The following is a 14,328-nucleotide window of genomic DNA, read 5'->3' as shown; positions in this document are numbered from 1 at the left end:
GCCTACAGTCAGTGTGTGGTTCTCAAAGTGGGGTCCGACTCCAGGGACTCTCAGGGCTCCCTGACAGACCAAATGGCTGTAACTCTGAGAGTGTGCACATATGGAATGGAACCAAATGGACCCATAATATAAGTCCATTCCATTTGGTTTTTTAACGCTCAAAAAGAAAAGTTTGAGAACCTCTGCTTTAGTGGTCATTTCTCAGCTCTTTCACTCTGCTTTAGTGGTCATTTCTCAGCTCTTTCACTCTCACTCAACATTGAGAGCTTGTGAAATGAAGCGATAAATGGATGTCCACATAGATCCGGTTGCCCATAAGGTGATGGAGCAGAGCTGTGTACTCCCGAGGCTACGGATCTCGTTAAAGCGGAATTTGGATAGATTTAGGCTGTGCGCCAAGGGTGGTGTTGAGAGTCGGATTACCGCCCAGATTACATCTGTGTGTGTGTGTGTGTGTGTGTGTGTTTGTGTGTGTGCGCGCGTGCGTGTGTGTGTGTGTGCGCGCGCGCAGTCAACGAATTGATGAAATTCCCGACTTGTTTAGTGGTTAAACTGTGTGAGTGATTTAACGCATTTTCAATCCGGGTTCGGAGCTTTTTACTGTCCGTCCCGAGTTCTAGTAGCTTGTCAACAGCTAGACAAGTAGGTGGTAGCCGCGAAGATTTTGGCCGCCTGCCACATTCTATAAAATGCCACCGGGCTCATTTTGACTGTTGACAGAGACTCACCAGGGCTATTTGCACCTAGCATGCAGCTCTCGCCTCTTCTCTGCATGACATAGATACATAAAACAACATTAGAACGGAATGCGGTTTATCCACGAGGGCTATTGTTCTAAAATAAATAGCGGCTGCAAGCTCAGTAGTTTCCATTGCACACAGCAATAACTGAAATCATCAAGGTCTTCTTTTCTTTGTTGCCTTGCATTTAAGTATAGCTGCTACTAGGACACTGGATTCCAGCAGCCACACACACACACACGCACACACACACGCACGCGCGCACAGTGTCTCTTATGCATGTGTGAGTTTGTATGTGTAAGGACATAGCCCATGGGTGTCAGGTTGTGAGTAATGGTGGTGTTGACTAGCCTCCAGTCAATTATCTGTCACTTTGTGTTCGTGTGTGTGTGTGCGTGTGTATGTGCGCGTGTGTGGGCGTGTGTGTGTGTGCGCGCGCGTTCGTGCGTGTGGCTGCTGGAATCCAGTGTGTGCGCGTGTGTGTGTGTGTGTGTGTGTGTGTGTGTGTGTGTGTGTGTGTGTGTGTGTGTGCCTGACATCCCCGTCAGTAGGGCACCACACAGTGGTAATCAGAGCGCAACCCCTGGTAGTGCATTCATTGCAAGTGGGCGCTCCACTCGGTTGTGCTGCAGTGATTCAGCAAAATGACTGCGTCTCTCGCTCTCTCTCTCTCTCTCTCTCCGGTCTCTGAAGAGCTGTCCGTCAAACAGCTCCTTGGATGGGAGTTGGCGGCGAGGTGAGCCTCTGGTTTCCTGTGGTGTGGGGTTGCAGCCGCTCCGTGTGCGCTGTAGCTTTACCAGCTGAGAGCGGCGCGCTCGGGGTCGGGGAGGAGGAGGAGCTCGTGTGTCCTTCACACTCATGGGGCCATGAGACCGAGAGAGCCACTGCCTGATTGACTGGAGCAGAGAAAGCCAAGCAATGGCAGATAGAAATCTTTCGCAGTGTGTGCTACAGTTTCTCTTCACTTTGTCCGTTTCTGTCCCGCTTGCGTGGGACAGAAACTCTCTCTTTAAGTTGAGAAGGCTCCACGATACGGCCTCTAAATGTGTGCCACAAAATAGTATAAGAATAATTTTTTTGAAGCCCTTGCTGCCTTGCATTGTGATTTCGCAAGGAGTTGGACCATGAGGCACAGGAGGTGGTACAGCTGTGATTTGGGCCCACTTTGTCACCCCCCCCCCTCCCCCCACCCCAATTACCGAATCAGAAGCCGGAGAGCTTGCCAACAGATATGACTTCATAGCAGCAGACTCTCCTCGCCTTTCAAGCTTCTGAAAGGGCCTTATGTTAGAACACATGCTCTTTGCCAAGATACAAAAAGATGATTAGGGAGGGGTTACACATCCAGAATGCCTGACTTGTACACAGTACAGCCATGTCATGCCTGCATGCTTCTCATGAACATGCAGTAGCGGTTTCTTTCCTGGCAGATTTTCTTCTTTTTTCCCCTTTTGTGTGTGTGTGTGTGTGTGTGTGTGTGTGTGTGGGGGGGGGGGGGGGGGGGGGTCTGTTTCATAACAAGATTTATGCACGAGATGACAGTTAATGTATGCTGTTGTTAAGAGATGTCATTGTCTATTCCCATCTTTGGCCATGTTTTATACATAAACAAGACAATTTTCCTCACTAATGGCTTTATTTTCAGACTTTTTCCAACGTTATTAAAACATTACTGAACATACCTGAATCACTGAGTCAAGGTTGGCCAAACATAATTGCTTGGTTAAGAGATCCCATACGTTTGAATTCATTTGGAAAATAATCTTTTCCCTACTGTCTGTCTGTTGGTGCTACACCTTTCAAATCGGTCTACGCTTTTGAAATACATTAAAACCCATCGATAACGTGACTTTGACAAAAGATAACGTTATCTTTACAAGTTCACTGTGTCGGATTACCTGTCTCGGCGAGATTCAAGTCTGTGCACGTTTTATTTTAATATATCATACTCAAATGAATGGAATCCAGTGGCTTCCTTGAAATCGTAACAAGCCACGTACAGTTTTCTTTGGAATATGGTCAGCAGTAATGTCAAGTACCCTGTGAGTCCTAGTCAATGGGCTAAACATGCCAGACCGCTGCTATGGTGCTTTAACTTTGTCCACTTTGTCATTACTATTTATAGTGGACTTGAGGTAAAGCAATGGCAGATGTCTCAGTCACCAATAAAGTTAGTAATAGTCAGAGACAGTAAGACTATGTGAACGGTCACATTAGTCTCTTTCAATGTCCTCCATGTTATATGAGAATCATGGGGGCGGGGGTGGCATCAAACTAATGTCTAACTACACTGTAAAATCTTTAGTTATTAACTCTTGAGAGTATAAAATGACCTGTTGGGTCAAATTGTATAGTTAGATGAACACACTGGATTTGACTGTGTATATGTGGTTTGCAGCAGACATCAGTTGCATGCATGCTACCGTTAAGACGTGGCTTGGGTTGCACGTGGTCACAGCTGCTTGACAGTTTCACGACACGCTCGTGCAAAAGGAAAGGCTGATGGCATGGGTTTTCCATCTCCCTTTACCTTGAGACTCCGCAACGGGCCGGCTAAAGCCAGCCACGCCCCAAAAGCTTAGCTAGCTGTGTCGATATGCAGGCTCAGCTGACGATTAGTTAGTTTATCCATTTGTACCTCTGAGAGCGCGCAAATGGAACCAAGTGGAAAGGGGCCATTTGATGCCCTCAGAGTTGATGAACACGCAGGATATTACTGTGTACGGCTCTGGTGTCGCGGAGGACTCCCGGAGAAAAAGAGTTCTTAGAGCGCATGTGATTCCTAGAAAAGGCAGAGAACATGTTTTTTTTCCCTCTTCTCCCTCACATACACGTTTTGCAGGAAACAACTTGCATACTAATGATATGAAGTTGGATCGTATATACACATTTTGGGTTTTGTCCCCACACGTCTGATTTTTTTGGAACAACAGCTAGGCTCTGCCTCAGTCTGAGGCGGGAAGGCCAGAGGGAGGGATGTGGGCAGCAGCGCTGTACCTGTAGCTGGCAAGCAGAGGGCCTATTTGGCACGCCTGTCTGATTTCTTCCTATAAAGTTTTACAGCGGTCTTCGTAGAGCACATTGGTCACTGACACCTGGCCCGCTCGCAGAGAGCAGCTGTGAAACAAATCAGTCTGCAAAGTAGTCTTTCTCTGTCAAAAAAGAAAAGAAAAAAAGAGCGAGGTAGGGATGTGCACATGGTTTTAAATGGGAACACATGTTGATCGGACCACTGGCAATTTAGGGTACCAACATGGAAGGACAAAGAGATAAAGCAGGTGAGATCACCCCAGCATGCAGAAGAATCTGGCTGAGACTGTCCTTTAACCTTTTGTTGGAGCCATAATCGTCATGTAGATTGTAACACAGTTGGGGTAAAATTTTACATTTTAAATGAACGCATACTCAGCCAGTGGAGAGGAATCAGCATGCACATTTCTTAACATTTACTCTGGAACCGTCCCCAGAAACCTGTTACAAAAGCAATAAAAGTGGCATTGTGTCACCACTGTTACACAACTGTGCAAAACCCTCACAAAGAAAGTGTTAACCCAAATTGATGCTGTAACTGACTCTCTGCCCATGGAGATGTTTTCTTTCCAGGCTTCCTGGAGTTCAACTTTGGACAGTAGAATCAGGAGGAGCTCGCTCAATGCTCGCTAAAATAGCTGCTTCTGCAGTTGGGGAGTTAGAATATCGTCACACCCAGCAATTGTGTTGTGGTGACAGTGACCCAAAAAGAGGTTGCGTCCATCCGTGTGGCTTGTCAAAAACCCAAACTCTGATGTGGGACGAGACCTCAGACCAAAATTAGTCGCGTTATGGCAGAACAACCATCTGCTCGCCTCTGATAATGTGCTGTTCATATGGCAGGTTTTGACTGAGATCTGGCATATCCTTGCACTTAAACCGAGTTTAACCGCAGAAGCTGTGAACAGTTCAACAAGTTTGCTACCTATTGCACACTTGGAGGGATCTCACATGCCCCTTTCGTAAGTGGGCTGCTGTTTTGTAATTTACAATCCTTGAATTGTTCTCGAAGCTATTTATACCTTGCATGCAGGAAACTCCAGCAAGAAACTTTGATTGCAATGAACATATTCTATGTGCACAATAACCGTTTGTTTGTGTGTGTGTGTGTGTGTGTGTGTGTGTGTGTGTGGGGGGGGGGGGGTGCTGGGGGAAGTGATTTCCTGGAAGTTAAGTTGCTGATTGTGAACATGCACAGTGATAAATGAGACTTCCATCGAACCAACCGGATATTTAGCTGAATTCTCTCACAGTGGATGTCTTGATTTTTTTTTGTTAAGAGTTCATGCCAGCTGGTGGACAAAACATTTGGTCAAAACAGTGCTCGCCCTCTCGAACATTCCATATTGTATGCATGCGTGGAAAATGAAACGTACAAGTTCTTGCCCTGGCCAGCTACAGTATGTTGCTGTCAAGTTGTGCACATAAGTTGGTCAAATTAGTCAAATCAGTCTCCAAACCACTGTCATCGCTGCTGTTCCTCCCCCTCCGCTGTTTGGTAAAGCAAGCAGCTGCCTTTGCAAGTGTGCGTACTGTCAAATCTAGCAATTAAGTCTTTTTTTTTTTTTTAAGATATTTTTTTGCGGCTTACGCCTTTTATTGGTTTTTGAAGGGACAGACAGTAGGCTGACAGGAAACGGGAGAGAGATGGGGGAAGACATGCAGTAAAGGCCGTGTCGGGCTCGGGAGTCGAACCCGCGGCACACTGCGACTGGATTACTAGACGGTTACGCCACCGCCTGGGCGCAATTAAGTCTTTGTCAGTGTAACTGTAAACGCTCTTAGTGAACAGCAACGTTCATATTGCCGCCTTAAAAAAAAGAAAAAACACTGTTTGGCCCATTTCTGTCATTGTTCCTTGGGACAGTTTTGTTTTGGACTGGAGCACCTTGCCCTTGCTGAGTCGCATGACTCCATTATAGGCCCCCGTTTTGTTCACACCTCCCTTTCTGCTCTAGAAACTCCTGGGTTATCAGGTCATGGCCAGGTCTTCAAATATTAAGCAGTCAAACCGGGCCAAGGCGTATTGGTTTACAAGTGTTGTGCTTTATGTGGTAGAGGCACTCAAGCTCATTTATCTCGACTATTATCCCATCTCCCTACCCCCTGTTGAGATTAAACAGCATCTCTATTCAATACCCAGGATCTTGTAAAGATGTAATTTCAGATGCTGACCAGACCGACTTAATCAAAGGCCGAGGCCACACCAAACACGGTGTATACCGCTGGTAAATCTGCTGAAAGGTGGGAGAACTCATTGTCCTGGCCCTCTTTTTCTTTCCGATAGTCTTACTGTATGCTCATAAAGCCCTGGCGAAACTGGAAGAAGGGATGGCTTATCTTTCATGCTTGGGCTCCAGCCTGTAAGAAACTTGGGATATTCATGAAGCATAATTGTGCACAGATGTTAATTTTTAAACAGAAACGTATCAGGTGCACCTCCTTTGGCTCCTCGGCTCCTCTCGTCCTAATGAAATCTTTAGCTTGAGCACAGAGAGAGAGAGAGAGAGAGAGAGAGAGAGAGAGAGAGAGAGACGTCCTGCTTAGGGCTCTGGCTGAATGGAAGGGTTGCACGTGACCCTGGCTGCTTGGCTTCCATCCAGAGCCTTGGCAGAGTTTCAGTAGTTAAACACAGACCCACTAAGCCTCCTTTACAAGGCAGGGACCCTGAGCATGGAAAAACTGAGGTTTTTCTTTTTTTTTTGTGTGTGGCCGCACTTGAAGAGCCCCACTTCAGAAAAAGATGAATTTGGTGATTTAGAGAGAGACAGAGAAAAGAGAGACAGACACCATTGTCTGCACAAAGGCTACACTGTGTGTTCAGCTGGCTGAGGACGGGACAAGCTGTCTCAAATGTCTTTCAACTATAGCACTGCAGGCTTGGTTCGTGTGTGCGCCAAAACGTTGCATTTACACTGTTCGGACAGTACACTTGCAGATGTCATATCCAAGCAATCTGCTACAGTATAGTTTGCATTTATGTGCCTCTTGCCATAGATGTTGTAAGATTAAATTAACTGAAGTGCCATGACTCAGACATTTCTTATTTGTCTATTTCATACCCTATAAAGACTGTGCCTGAAGCAACAGTGTTTAGTTGTCTTTCTTTCTTTCTTTCTTTCTTTCCTTTTCTTTTTTTGTAGCAGGTAGTTCATTGCCAAATATTTAGCATTTTCTGCAAGTGGCCCTGAGAAATTATTAACAGTAGAAATTAACCGTACTTTCCATCCCCTTTGCAAGCAACGCACGCACAGGAATGCCTGTTTGGCATATTTATATATAGCAGTTTTATACACCATAAAATCCTGTGTGTCAATTTAACTCTGCCAGTATAAAGGTGAACCCATGAGGGTCTATTTTACCCTTTCAGAGGTTAAACCAACACCCATAGTTTGACAGTGTAGCCATGTCGTCTGAGCAGGGAGACACGAGGACATATCCAAACACAAACTGAAGCCTGCCAAGTCATGAGTTGTGAGATTAATTTCAAAGAGACGGCCTAGAGCAGCACAGAAGCCAGAGACCCAATTCTGGTAATCACTCCCCCCCTCCCACTCCTTCCACGGGCTCCCAGACACTCATGCTGTGTCAGGCCCTTTGAACATCAGTTCCTGGGAGCTGGGACTGGCCGATATGACTTCAAATCACTATTTCAAACATTTGCCTTGATTAAGATTAGTGAACACGCACGCACGCACGCACGCACGCACGCACGCACGCACGCACACACGCACGCACGCACGCACGCACGCACGCACGCACGCACGCACACACACACGCACACACACACACACACAGACACACTCTCTTCGATAGATCGATCGATCGATCGATATATATATATATATATATATATATAGAGAGAGAGAGAGAGAGAGAGAGAGAGTCGATTCACACACACACACGCACGCACACACCACACATACACGCACGCACATGCATGCACGCACACACGCACGCACGCACGCACGCACGCACGCACGCACGCACGCACACACACACACACATACACACATACACAGACACCATTCCTCTTTGGTTCAGTTCGTCTGGCCCCTGTGCACCATGGCGGGTTTCCTTGTCAGATAAATATAACCAGAGTCATCCACTGGCACCTCTACTCCTGCCAGTCGGTGCCTGGCATAGTCGCCTCCATACCGCTTTACTGAGGGTACAACTAAGCCAACAGGGTGGGTGGAGGTGGCAGCAGTGTGTGTGTGTGTGGGGGGGGGTCTTTCTGTAGCCTCAAAGAACCTCTGGCTGGGGGATGAGGCTTAAGAGGGGGGGGGGGGGGGGGGGGGGTAAGGTAAAAAAATTAAGGAAAAACAGCGCCATCTTTTCTTTTGAATTTGTTTGACGTTAGTCAACAGTCTGTCTCGAGAGAGTAGGGATCATACCCCCCCCCCCCCCCAAAAAAAAATATATCCTCTCACATCATGAGACCTTTGAATCTCTGAGACTGCACTGCCCCCTGGGGGAGTCTGATGACCTGTCCATGAAACCTGATAGGAATATGAAGCTGCAAACTCGTGTCGAGAAAGTGGATTTTGCCAAGTCGTTGGCAATGAAGTAGTCGTGTCCACATGAAGTTGGCTCCAGTTGTTCAGATGCCCCAGCACTTCCTCTTTACTTTTTGAACTGTTACGTTGCCACGGCAGCTAATTGCCCAATGTGTGACATTGGCAATGTTGTGATTGGCAATCAGCTTAGGCTGGGAAATTAGCTTAGGCATTAGAGGTCTATGCTTAGAAAAACAACAATGCAGCCCTGCTGTTTTGTGTCTGTCTGTATTTGTTTATTCAACTAGAATGAAACCAACTTTCTTTCACTATGAATACCACAAATGCTTTTGAAGAGGGTCTGGGAAGTTGACAGCATTTGTTGTTCACAGGAGAGAACGTTTGAACTTTTTGTTGTCTGTTCTCATGGATGCACATGAACCGTGTCTTGTGGTTGACAGTTGTGTGGGCGAAAGCTACTTGGAAGGTAATGGTTGGCTGAGATTGGACCACTCGTTAATCAGCTGTTGATCTCTGATCGTGCCCCTTCTCTGTAAACAAAGCAACTTTGGTGGACAAAAAAACCCTGGGAAAAGTGTCTGGTCATGTAAATACATATACGTATACGTATTCTGGTACTAGATAAATGTAATGCATGCATGAATGAATGAATGAATGAATGAATGAATGAATGGATGAATGGATGGACGGACGGACGGATGGATGAATGAATGAATGCATGGATGAATGAATGAATGAATGAATGCATGGATGAATGGCTGGACGGACGGATGGATGGATGGATGGATGGATGGATGGATGGATGGATGTACTCTATATACAGTATAGTCTTGTGTAGACAGGTGATCTGAGATGTACAGTAGGGGAACAGCAGTGAGAGGGCCACCACAAAACCTACACTCACTGCAATGAAAATTTAAAAAAATTATGTTTTATGTAAAAATGTTGTTTTTTTGGGGTTTTTTTCATCCAAGTCTAGCCACTATGTTGAATTTTGACGTTACCTGATGTATTGGTAGACGACAGAGACTAGTCTAGCAGTATATTATTAGGGGTATGCCAATATATTGATATATCGCGATACCTTCTCCCGCGATAAATAATCAATACACTATTACAGATATCGTGATATATCGTAACATTTTACTTCTACGGCCTAATATCGCTACATATATCGTATCGTAAGGTACCCATCTTCAAACAACAGTGAATAAATATCCACACTCAGCAGGTATCTCAAGTTTCTACAGAACATGAATGGCGTGTGTTTCCGATCATTCAGTGTGGTCTCAGTCTCCCTGTCGTTCATACAGAATGACCTGAATGCTCTTCATAATTGTATCTTTGGGGGGTATTAAGGATTCCCGCATGAACCAATGCTGTCCGCTTCTCTTAATTTGGCAGACCGTGAATCCAGAGAACACGAGGACACCATGACCACAGAGATCGGAGATCAGGAGCTGCAGCCGGCGAAGGTGCCGTTGCTTCCCAAAGACATCCTGAACAGCAAGAAGATCCAGGCCGTGCGAAAGGAGATAAAGCGGAAGCAGGGGAAGCAGCGCTCGATGGGATCTCCTCCACTGGACTACTCTCCGCTCACCATTGACAAGCATGAGCCAGAATTTGTAAGTATTTTAAAGGCCTGAATGGGCTATATATGCACGGGGCCGCTTCCCTACTAGGTGTTACCGATGATACTAATTAAGGCTCTGTTCCATTTAGTGTGCAGTGGTTCTCAAACTTTTTTTTATTTTCAAGGACCCCCATAACTCTGAGAGTGTATACACATGGAACCAATCGGGTCCATTTGGTTCCATTTGTACACTCTCAGAGTTACACACACGTACGGGGCCATTTGGAACTCACTCAAGGTGTAGCAGTGACCCACTGGTGTAGCAGAGTGTTTCCACTGAGCCAACATGCACAATAGCAGCACCCTGACTCTGTTTGACCAGAACAGAACAGGGCCTTCATTAGAATCATCGGTAACACCTGTGAAGGAAGTAAGGGGCCAAAGTTCCAAAATGGCGTGTGTGCATATAGCCCGTTGCCTCTTGCTAATGCAAAATTACACAGAGCAACAGCAATGCTTTCCTTTCTTTTTATTATTATCATTATTCACAGTATAAGATGTCAACTTAACATTTTCTTTCTCTAAAGGGCCCTTGCAGGAGAAAGTTGGATGGCATCATTCAAGGAATGAAGGATACCTCTCGTGTCATGGCTCTGTCTTTGTACCTCCCCAACTGTGACAGGAAAGGCTTCTTCAAGCGCAAACAGGTGGGTTTGATATTCTAATCAGAATATATTTTTTAGGATTGAAATGTAAAAGTTAAAACAAAATAGACTCCATGTTTGGGATGAGATTATTCATGTGTGTCCCCTCTCTGTCCCTGTCGTGTCCACAGTGCAAGCCCTCTCGCGGCCGCAAGCGGGGCATCTGCTGGTGCGTGGATAAGTATGGCGTGCAGCTCCCAGGGACGGACTACAGCGGCGGGGACATTCAGTGTAAAGACCTGGAGAGCAGCAATAACAACAACGAGTGAAAGTACAAGTGGGGGGGATGAACTCTGTCTGCCGACCCCTACTGACCCCACCCTCCCAACCCCCTTACCCTCTCACCAACCCTCTGACCCCCCTATCACACCTGTCTGCTCCACCCTCCAGTCACTTCCAGATTTTTTTTATTTTTTTATTTTCCAAAAAAGGAAGACAAAAAAAAGAAATCCAAATGAGATGGACAGGCTGAGAAGATACACCTGTCTTTTTTCTTGTTTTCTTTGGCTGTTTTTGAGTGAACACTCATCTCCGAACGTGAGGAGAGAAACCAAGAGGATTTGAATGCCCTCGTCTACAGCCCCCATTCGGGCCCCATTCTAAGTGCTGGGCCCCTGCCCACCCCCCCAACACAACAGCACCTCGGCCTACAGATTCATTAAAATATAGGCACGTTAAATGGATGTTTTTATATGCAATGCAAACTGCTGTGTATCGTGCAAAAGCAACACAAAACAAACATTGTAAGGGGTGTGTTTGTGAGTGTGTGGGGGACAGGGGGACGATGTAAGGCATAATGATCCTAAACAGAACTCAATAAGGCTTTTTCTATTATCTGAATGCCGATCTGGAGGAGACAGCCAGAACATTTGACTTTTCATTGGCTTTTGAATAATTGGCTTATATTTTGTGTGTGCTTTCAAAAAGAAACAAAGCAAAACGAAAAGAAAATATGACATAGGGAGCTGCTGGTGTAGTCGTGGTTCTGTCAGAGCACTTACGAATAGGGGAACCCTTGCTTGGATCATGTGTGTAACTTCACAAAACGATGCGCGTATGAATGTATGCATGTGTACAGTGTGCATGTACAGTACGTATGAGCCTGTGTAGGTGTACGACGGAGTGAGCCTATTACAAAAGAATGTCCTTTTTCCTTTCTCTTTTTTATTTGTTTTTATCACAAATGTTTAAAACTTTATTTTATTTTTTATTTTTTTGCTAGTGCTTGAAGTGGTCTCGGGAGTTGTCCTTCTTTTGCTAGCCTAGGAAAGGTATGTCTTGCGAGTGTGACATTTGCGAGTGTTTTCAGAAAGCAAAAAGAATGGGCAGACGAGTACAGATGAATCTATATTAAGTGGCTCTTTATGACGACGTAGCTAACCTGATGATATGCCAACTGTGCCTATTTCTGGACGGACACTCACTGCCATGCAGGGCAACACAGAGCTTAACGGAAAGCAACAGCTCTACTGGTGAACTAAATCAAGCTAAAAGGATTTTTCTTTTTCTTCTCGCGGCCCAAGTGACCCGGCTCGACTAGCTCGACCTCCACTACCCCGCCCCACAAGACTGCGAGCATAGAAGGAATCCTGGACATTGTACAGTCGAACGATACCGGTCACGTCACGTGTCACGTCGGCTGCAAGCGAACCGAGTCGAGCGTGCGCCCACCACCCCCCCACCCCGACTGGTGTTCACCAGTAAGGTGTATCATTCTCTGAGTAGTGCGGGGGTGGAGTTTTGTATGGTATAGTTTGTGTGCTGTTTTCTTTGCCTTCAGTGAAGTAACGACCGCCCACCACTTGTTTCATGTTTCTTTTTTTCTTTTTTTTGAGCCATGTTCCTTTTCACCAAGCAGTTCCCCTTCCAATACTGCTACTACTACCGTGTAACCGTGTTGTATTATGTTGCATTTAAATATAGATATTGAATGTTGTTTTGCCTCTCGAAACAAACAACGACGACAATGTATCGGTGCTTGGAAAACAAAAGGAGCATTTTCTTTTTTGTTGTTTTGGATTTTTTGTTTTTGTTTTTTAAGCCTGTAAACTATTTGAATACTGGTATGTCCTTTTAGCCTGAACTGGTGGAGTGTACAGGAGGGGCCCTGTGTCATTTGATTACAGTACAGTCAAAGAAAGCTAAAGCCTGATTCATACTTTGCCGCACGACGGTGTCGCACATCAAACGTATTTTCTGCGTGCGACACTGTTGATCGACTGAGCATAAATGAGGCTTAAACTCGTTCATGTCGTTCTGCTTGCTCATAGTGGAATTATTCTGCCTTTAGAATATAAATATATCACCTATAATGACATGTCTGAAATAGGGACACCAGGGTGGTTAAAACACAAAAGGGGCAACATTGAAAACAGGGTGATTTTCAAAACAGGAGTTATTTCTCTGTGTGTGAGTCACAGTGCCTTCCTATATGCAAATACATTTGAATACTGACGTGAAAGTGACATGGATGTCATTAGGGGGCAGAGTCCATTTCTTTTCTTTCCAGTTTGCCCAAGCCTGATCCTCGTTAAGCCTAATTTATGCTCTGTCACGCATAAAATAGCAGACCTACAAGCTCACCACGCGGAAAATAGCAGAGCTACAAGCTCACAGGTGACCTTGTAGGTCTGTTATTTTCTGTGCTGTCGTACGACTAGGTGTAATTCGGGCTTATGTTGGCGAAAGGGTTCTAGATCTAGTTCTGTAGTGAAGAACAATTGAATGTGGTAGCTCCTATAAACAGTGTCGCAAGAATGCATTACGATTCCATTATAATCCTTGCCTGACCCCTCAGGGCAATTCTGGACAAGAGCGATTTGTTGAGGGACAAACCGCAGCTGGTTGAAACCTCTCTCTTCTCTTTCTTCAAAAACCAATAAGCTATGATAATTGCTTCTTTTTTTTTTGTTTGTTTCTTCTTTTTTGTTCTTGTGACTGCCAATGTATATGATTGCCAGAGAGTGGAAGCCAAAGGATGTTAGAATTCAAGAGGTAAATCATCGCCGGGACTGGAGGAACGCTCCTCTTCTAGCGCAGGCATAGTGACGTCCATTTCAACGAGAGGAGACGTTATTTCCTCCATAAATTAAAAAAAAAAGAAAGAAAAAAAAGGAGAAAAAATAAAATCAAAAAAGGAAAAGGCACTTGCATTCAAAATGGCTTCTGGTCATGATGAACCTGACATCAAGGCTCTTTCCAAGTCTCACTTCCTACACCAAAATCCCTACCACCACTTTTGAGGAAAAAAAGAAAAAGCAGCTTGCACTTATTCCAGTTATTCAATAATGATGATACTGACACACAACGACATCCTGAGATGATGTGGTGTCATGAAGTTAGTGGAAAAGAAATAAAAGCAACGCCACAAAGCAAAAAAGTTTTTCTTACTTTGTACTTAACCTTTTATTTTTTTTCCAGGGAGAACAAAAAAAGGGGGCGGGAGGGAGGGGTGGGGGGGGGGGGGGGGGGGTTCTACCGAGGCAATTCTTGATGACAGGGGCTGCACGCCTGGTACATCCAATACAGCAACATCCCTTAGGGGGAAACTAGGTAGATCATAAAAAATGTTTAAAAATAAAATTAAAGTAAAAAGTAACATACTGTACACACTAGCGATGGCACATGCTCTCACAGCCTGTTGTACAGATGGAATTAAGAGACTGAGGTTGGGTGGGATTTGAGAGCCAGTGCCATGCATGGGCAGTGGTCATAATCAGGGCCTAGCCACTTCTCCCCGATACGGGGTCACCAGTTGCATG

At 45.3% G+C, this 14,328-nt stretch overlaps 1 protein-coding gene across 1 annotated transcript in view; it reads left to right on the top strand.

Moving 5' to 3' along the window:
• igfbp5b (insulin-like growth factor binding protein 5b) overlaps positions 1-12,502 on the top strand; it is a 14,529-nt gene extending 2,027 nt beyond the window's left edge. The window contains exons 2-4 of the mRNA XM_079519146.1: positions 9,695-9,915; positions 10,451-10,570; positions 10,699-12,502. Coding sequence (XP_079375272.1) covers positions 9,695-9,915; positions 10,451-10,570; positions 10,699-10,836 — 479 coding nt within the window. The 3' untranslated portion in view covers positions 10,837-12,502. The remainder of the gene's footprint in view (positions 1-9,694; positions 9,916-10,450; positions 10,571-10,698) is intronic.
• Positions 12,503-14,328: the final 1,826 nt, after the last annotated feature.

The sequence above is a fragment of the Electrona antarctica genome, assembly GCF_951216825.1.
Source record: "Electrona antarctica genome assembly, chromosome: 13".
NCBI classification, from domain to species: Eukaryota; Metazoa; Chordata; class Actinopteri; order Myctophiformes; family Myctophidae; genus Electrona; species Electrona antarctica.
Note: the sequence above shows the minus strand (reverse complement) of the source record. Positions and strands in the feature narration are given on the sequence as shown.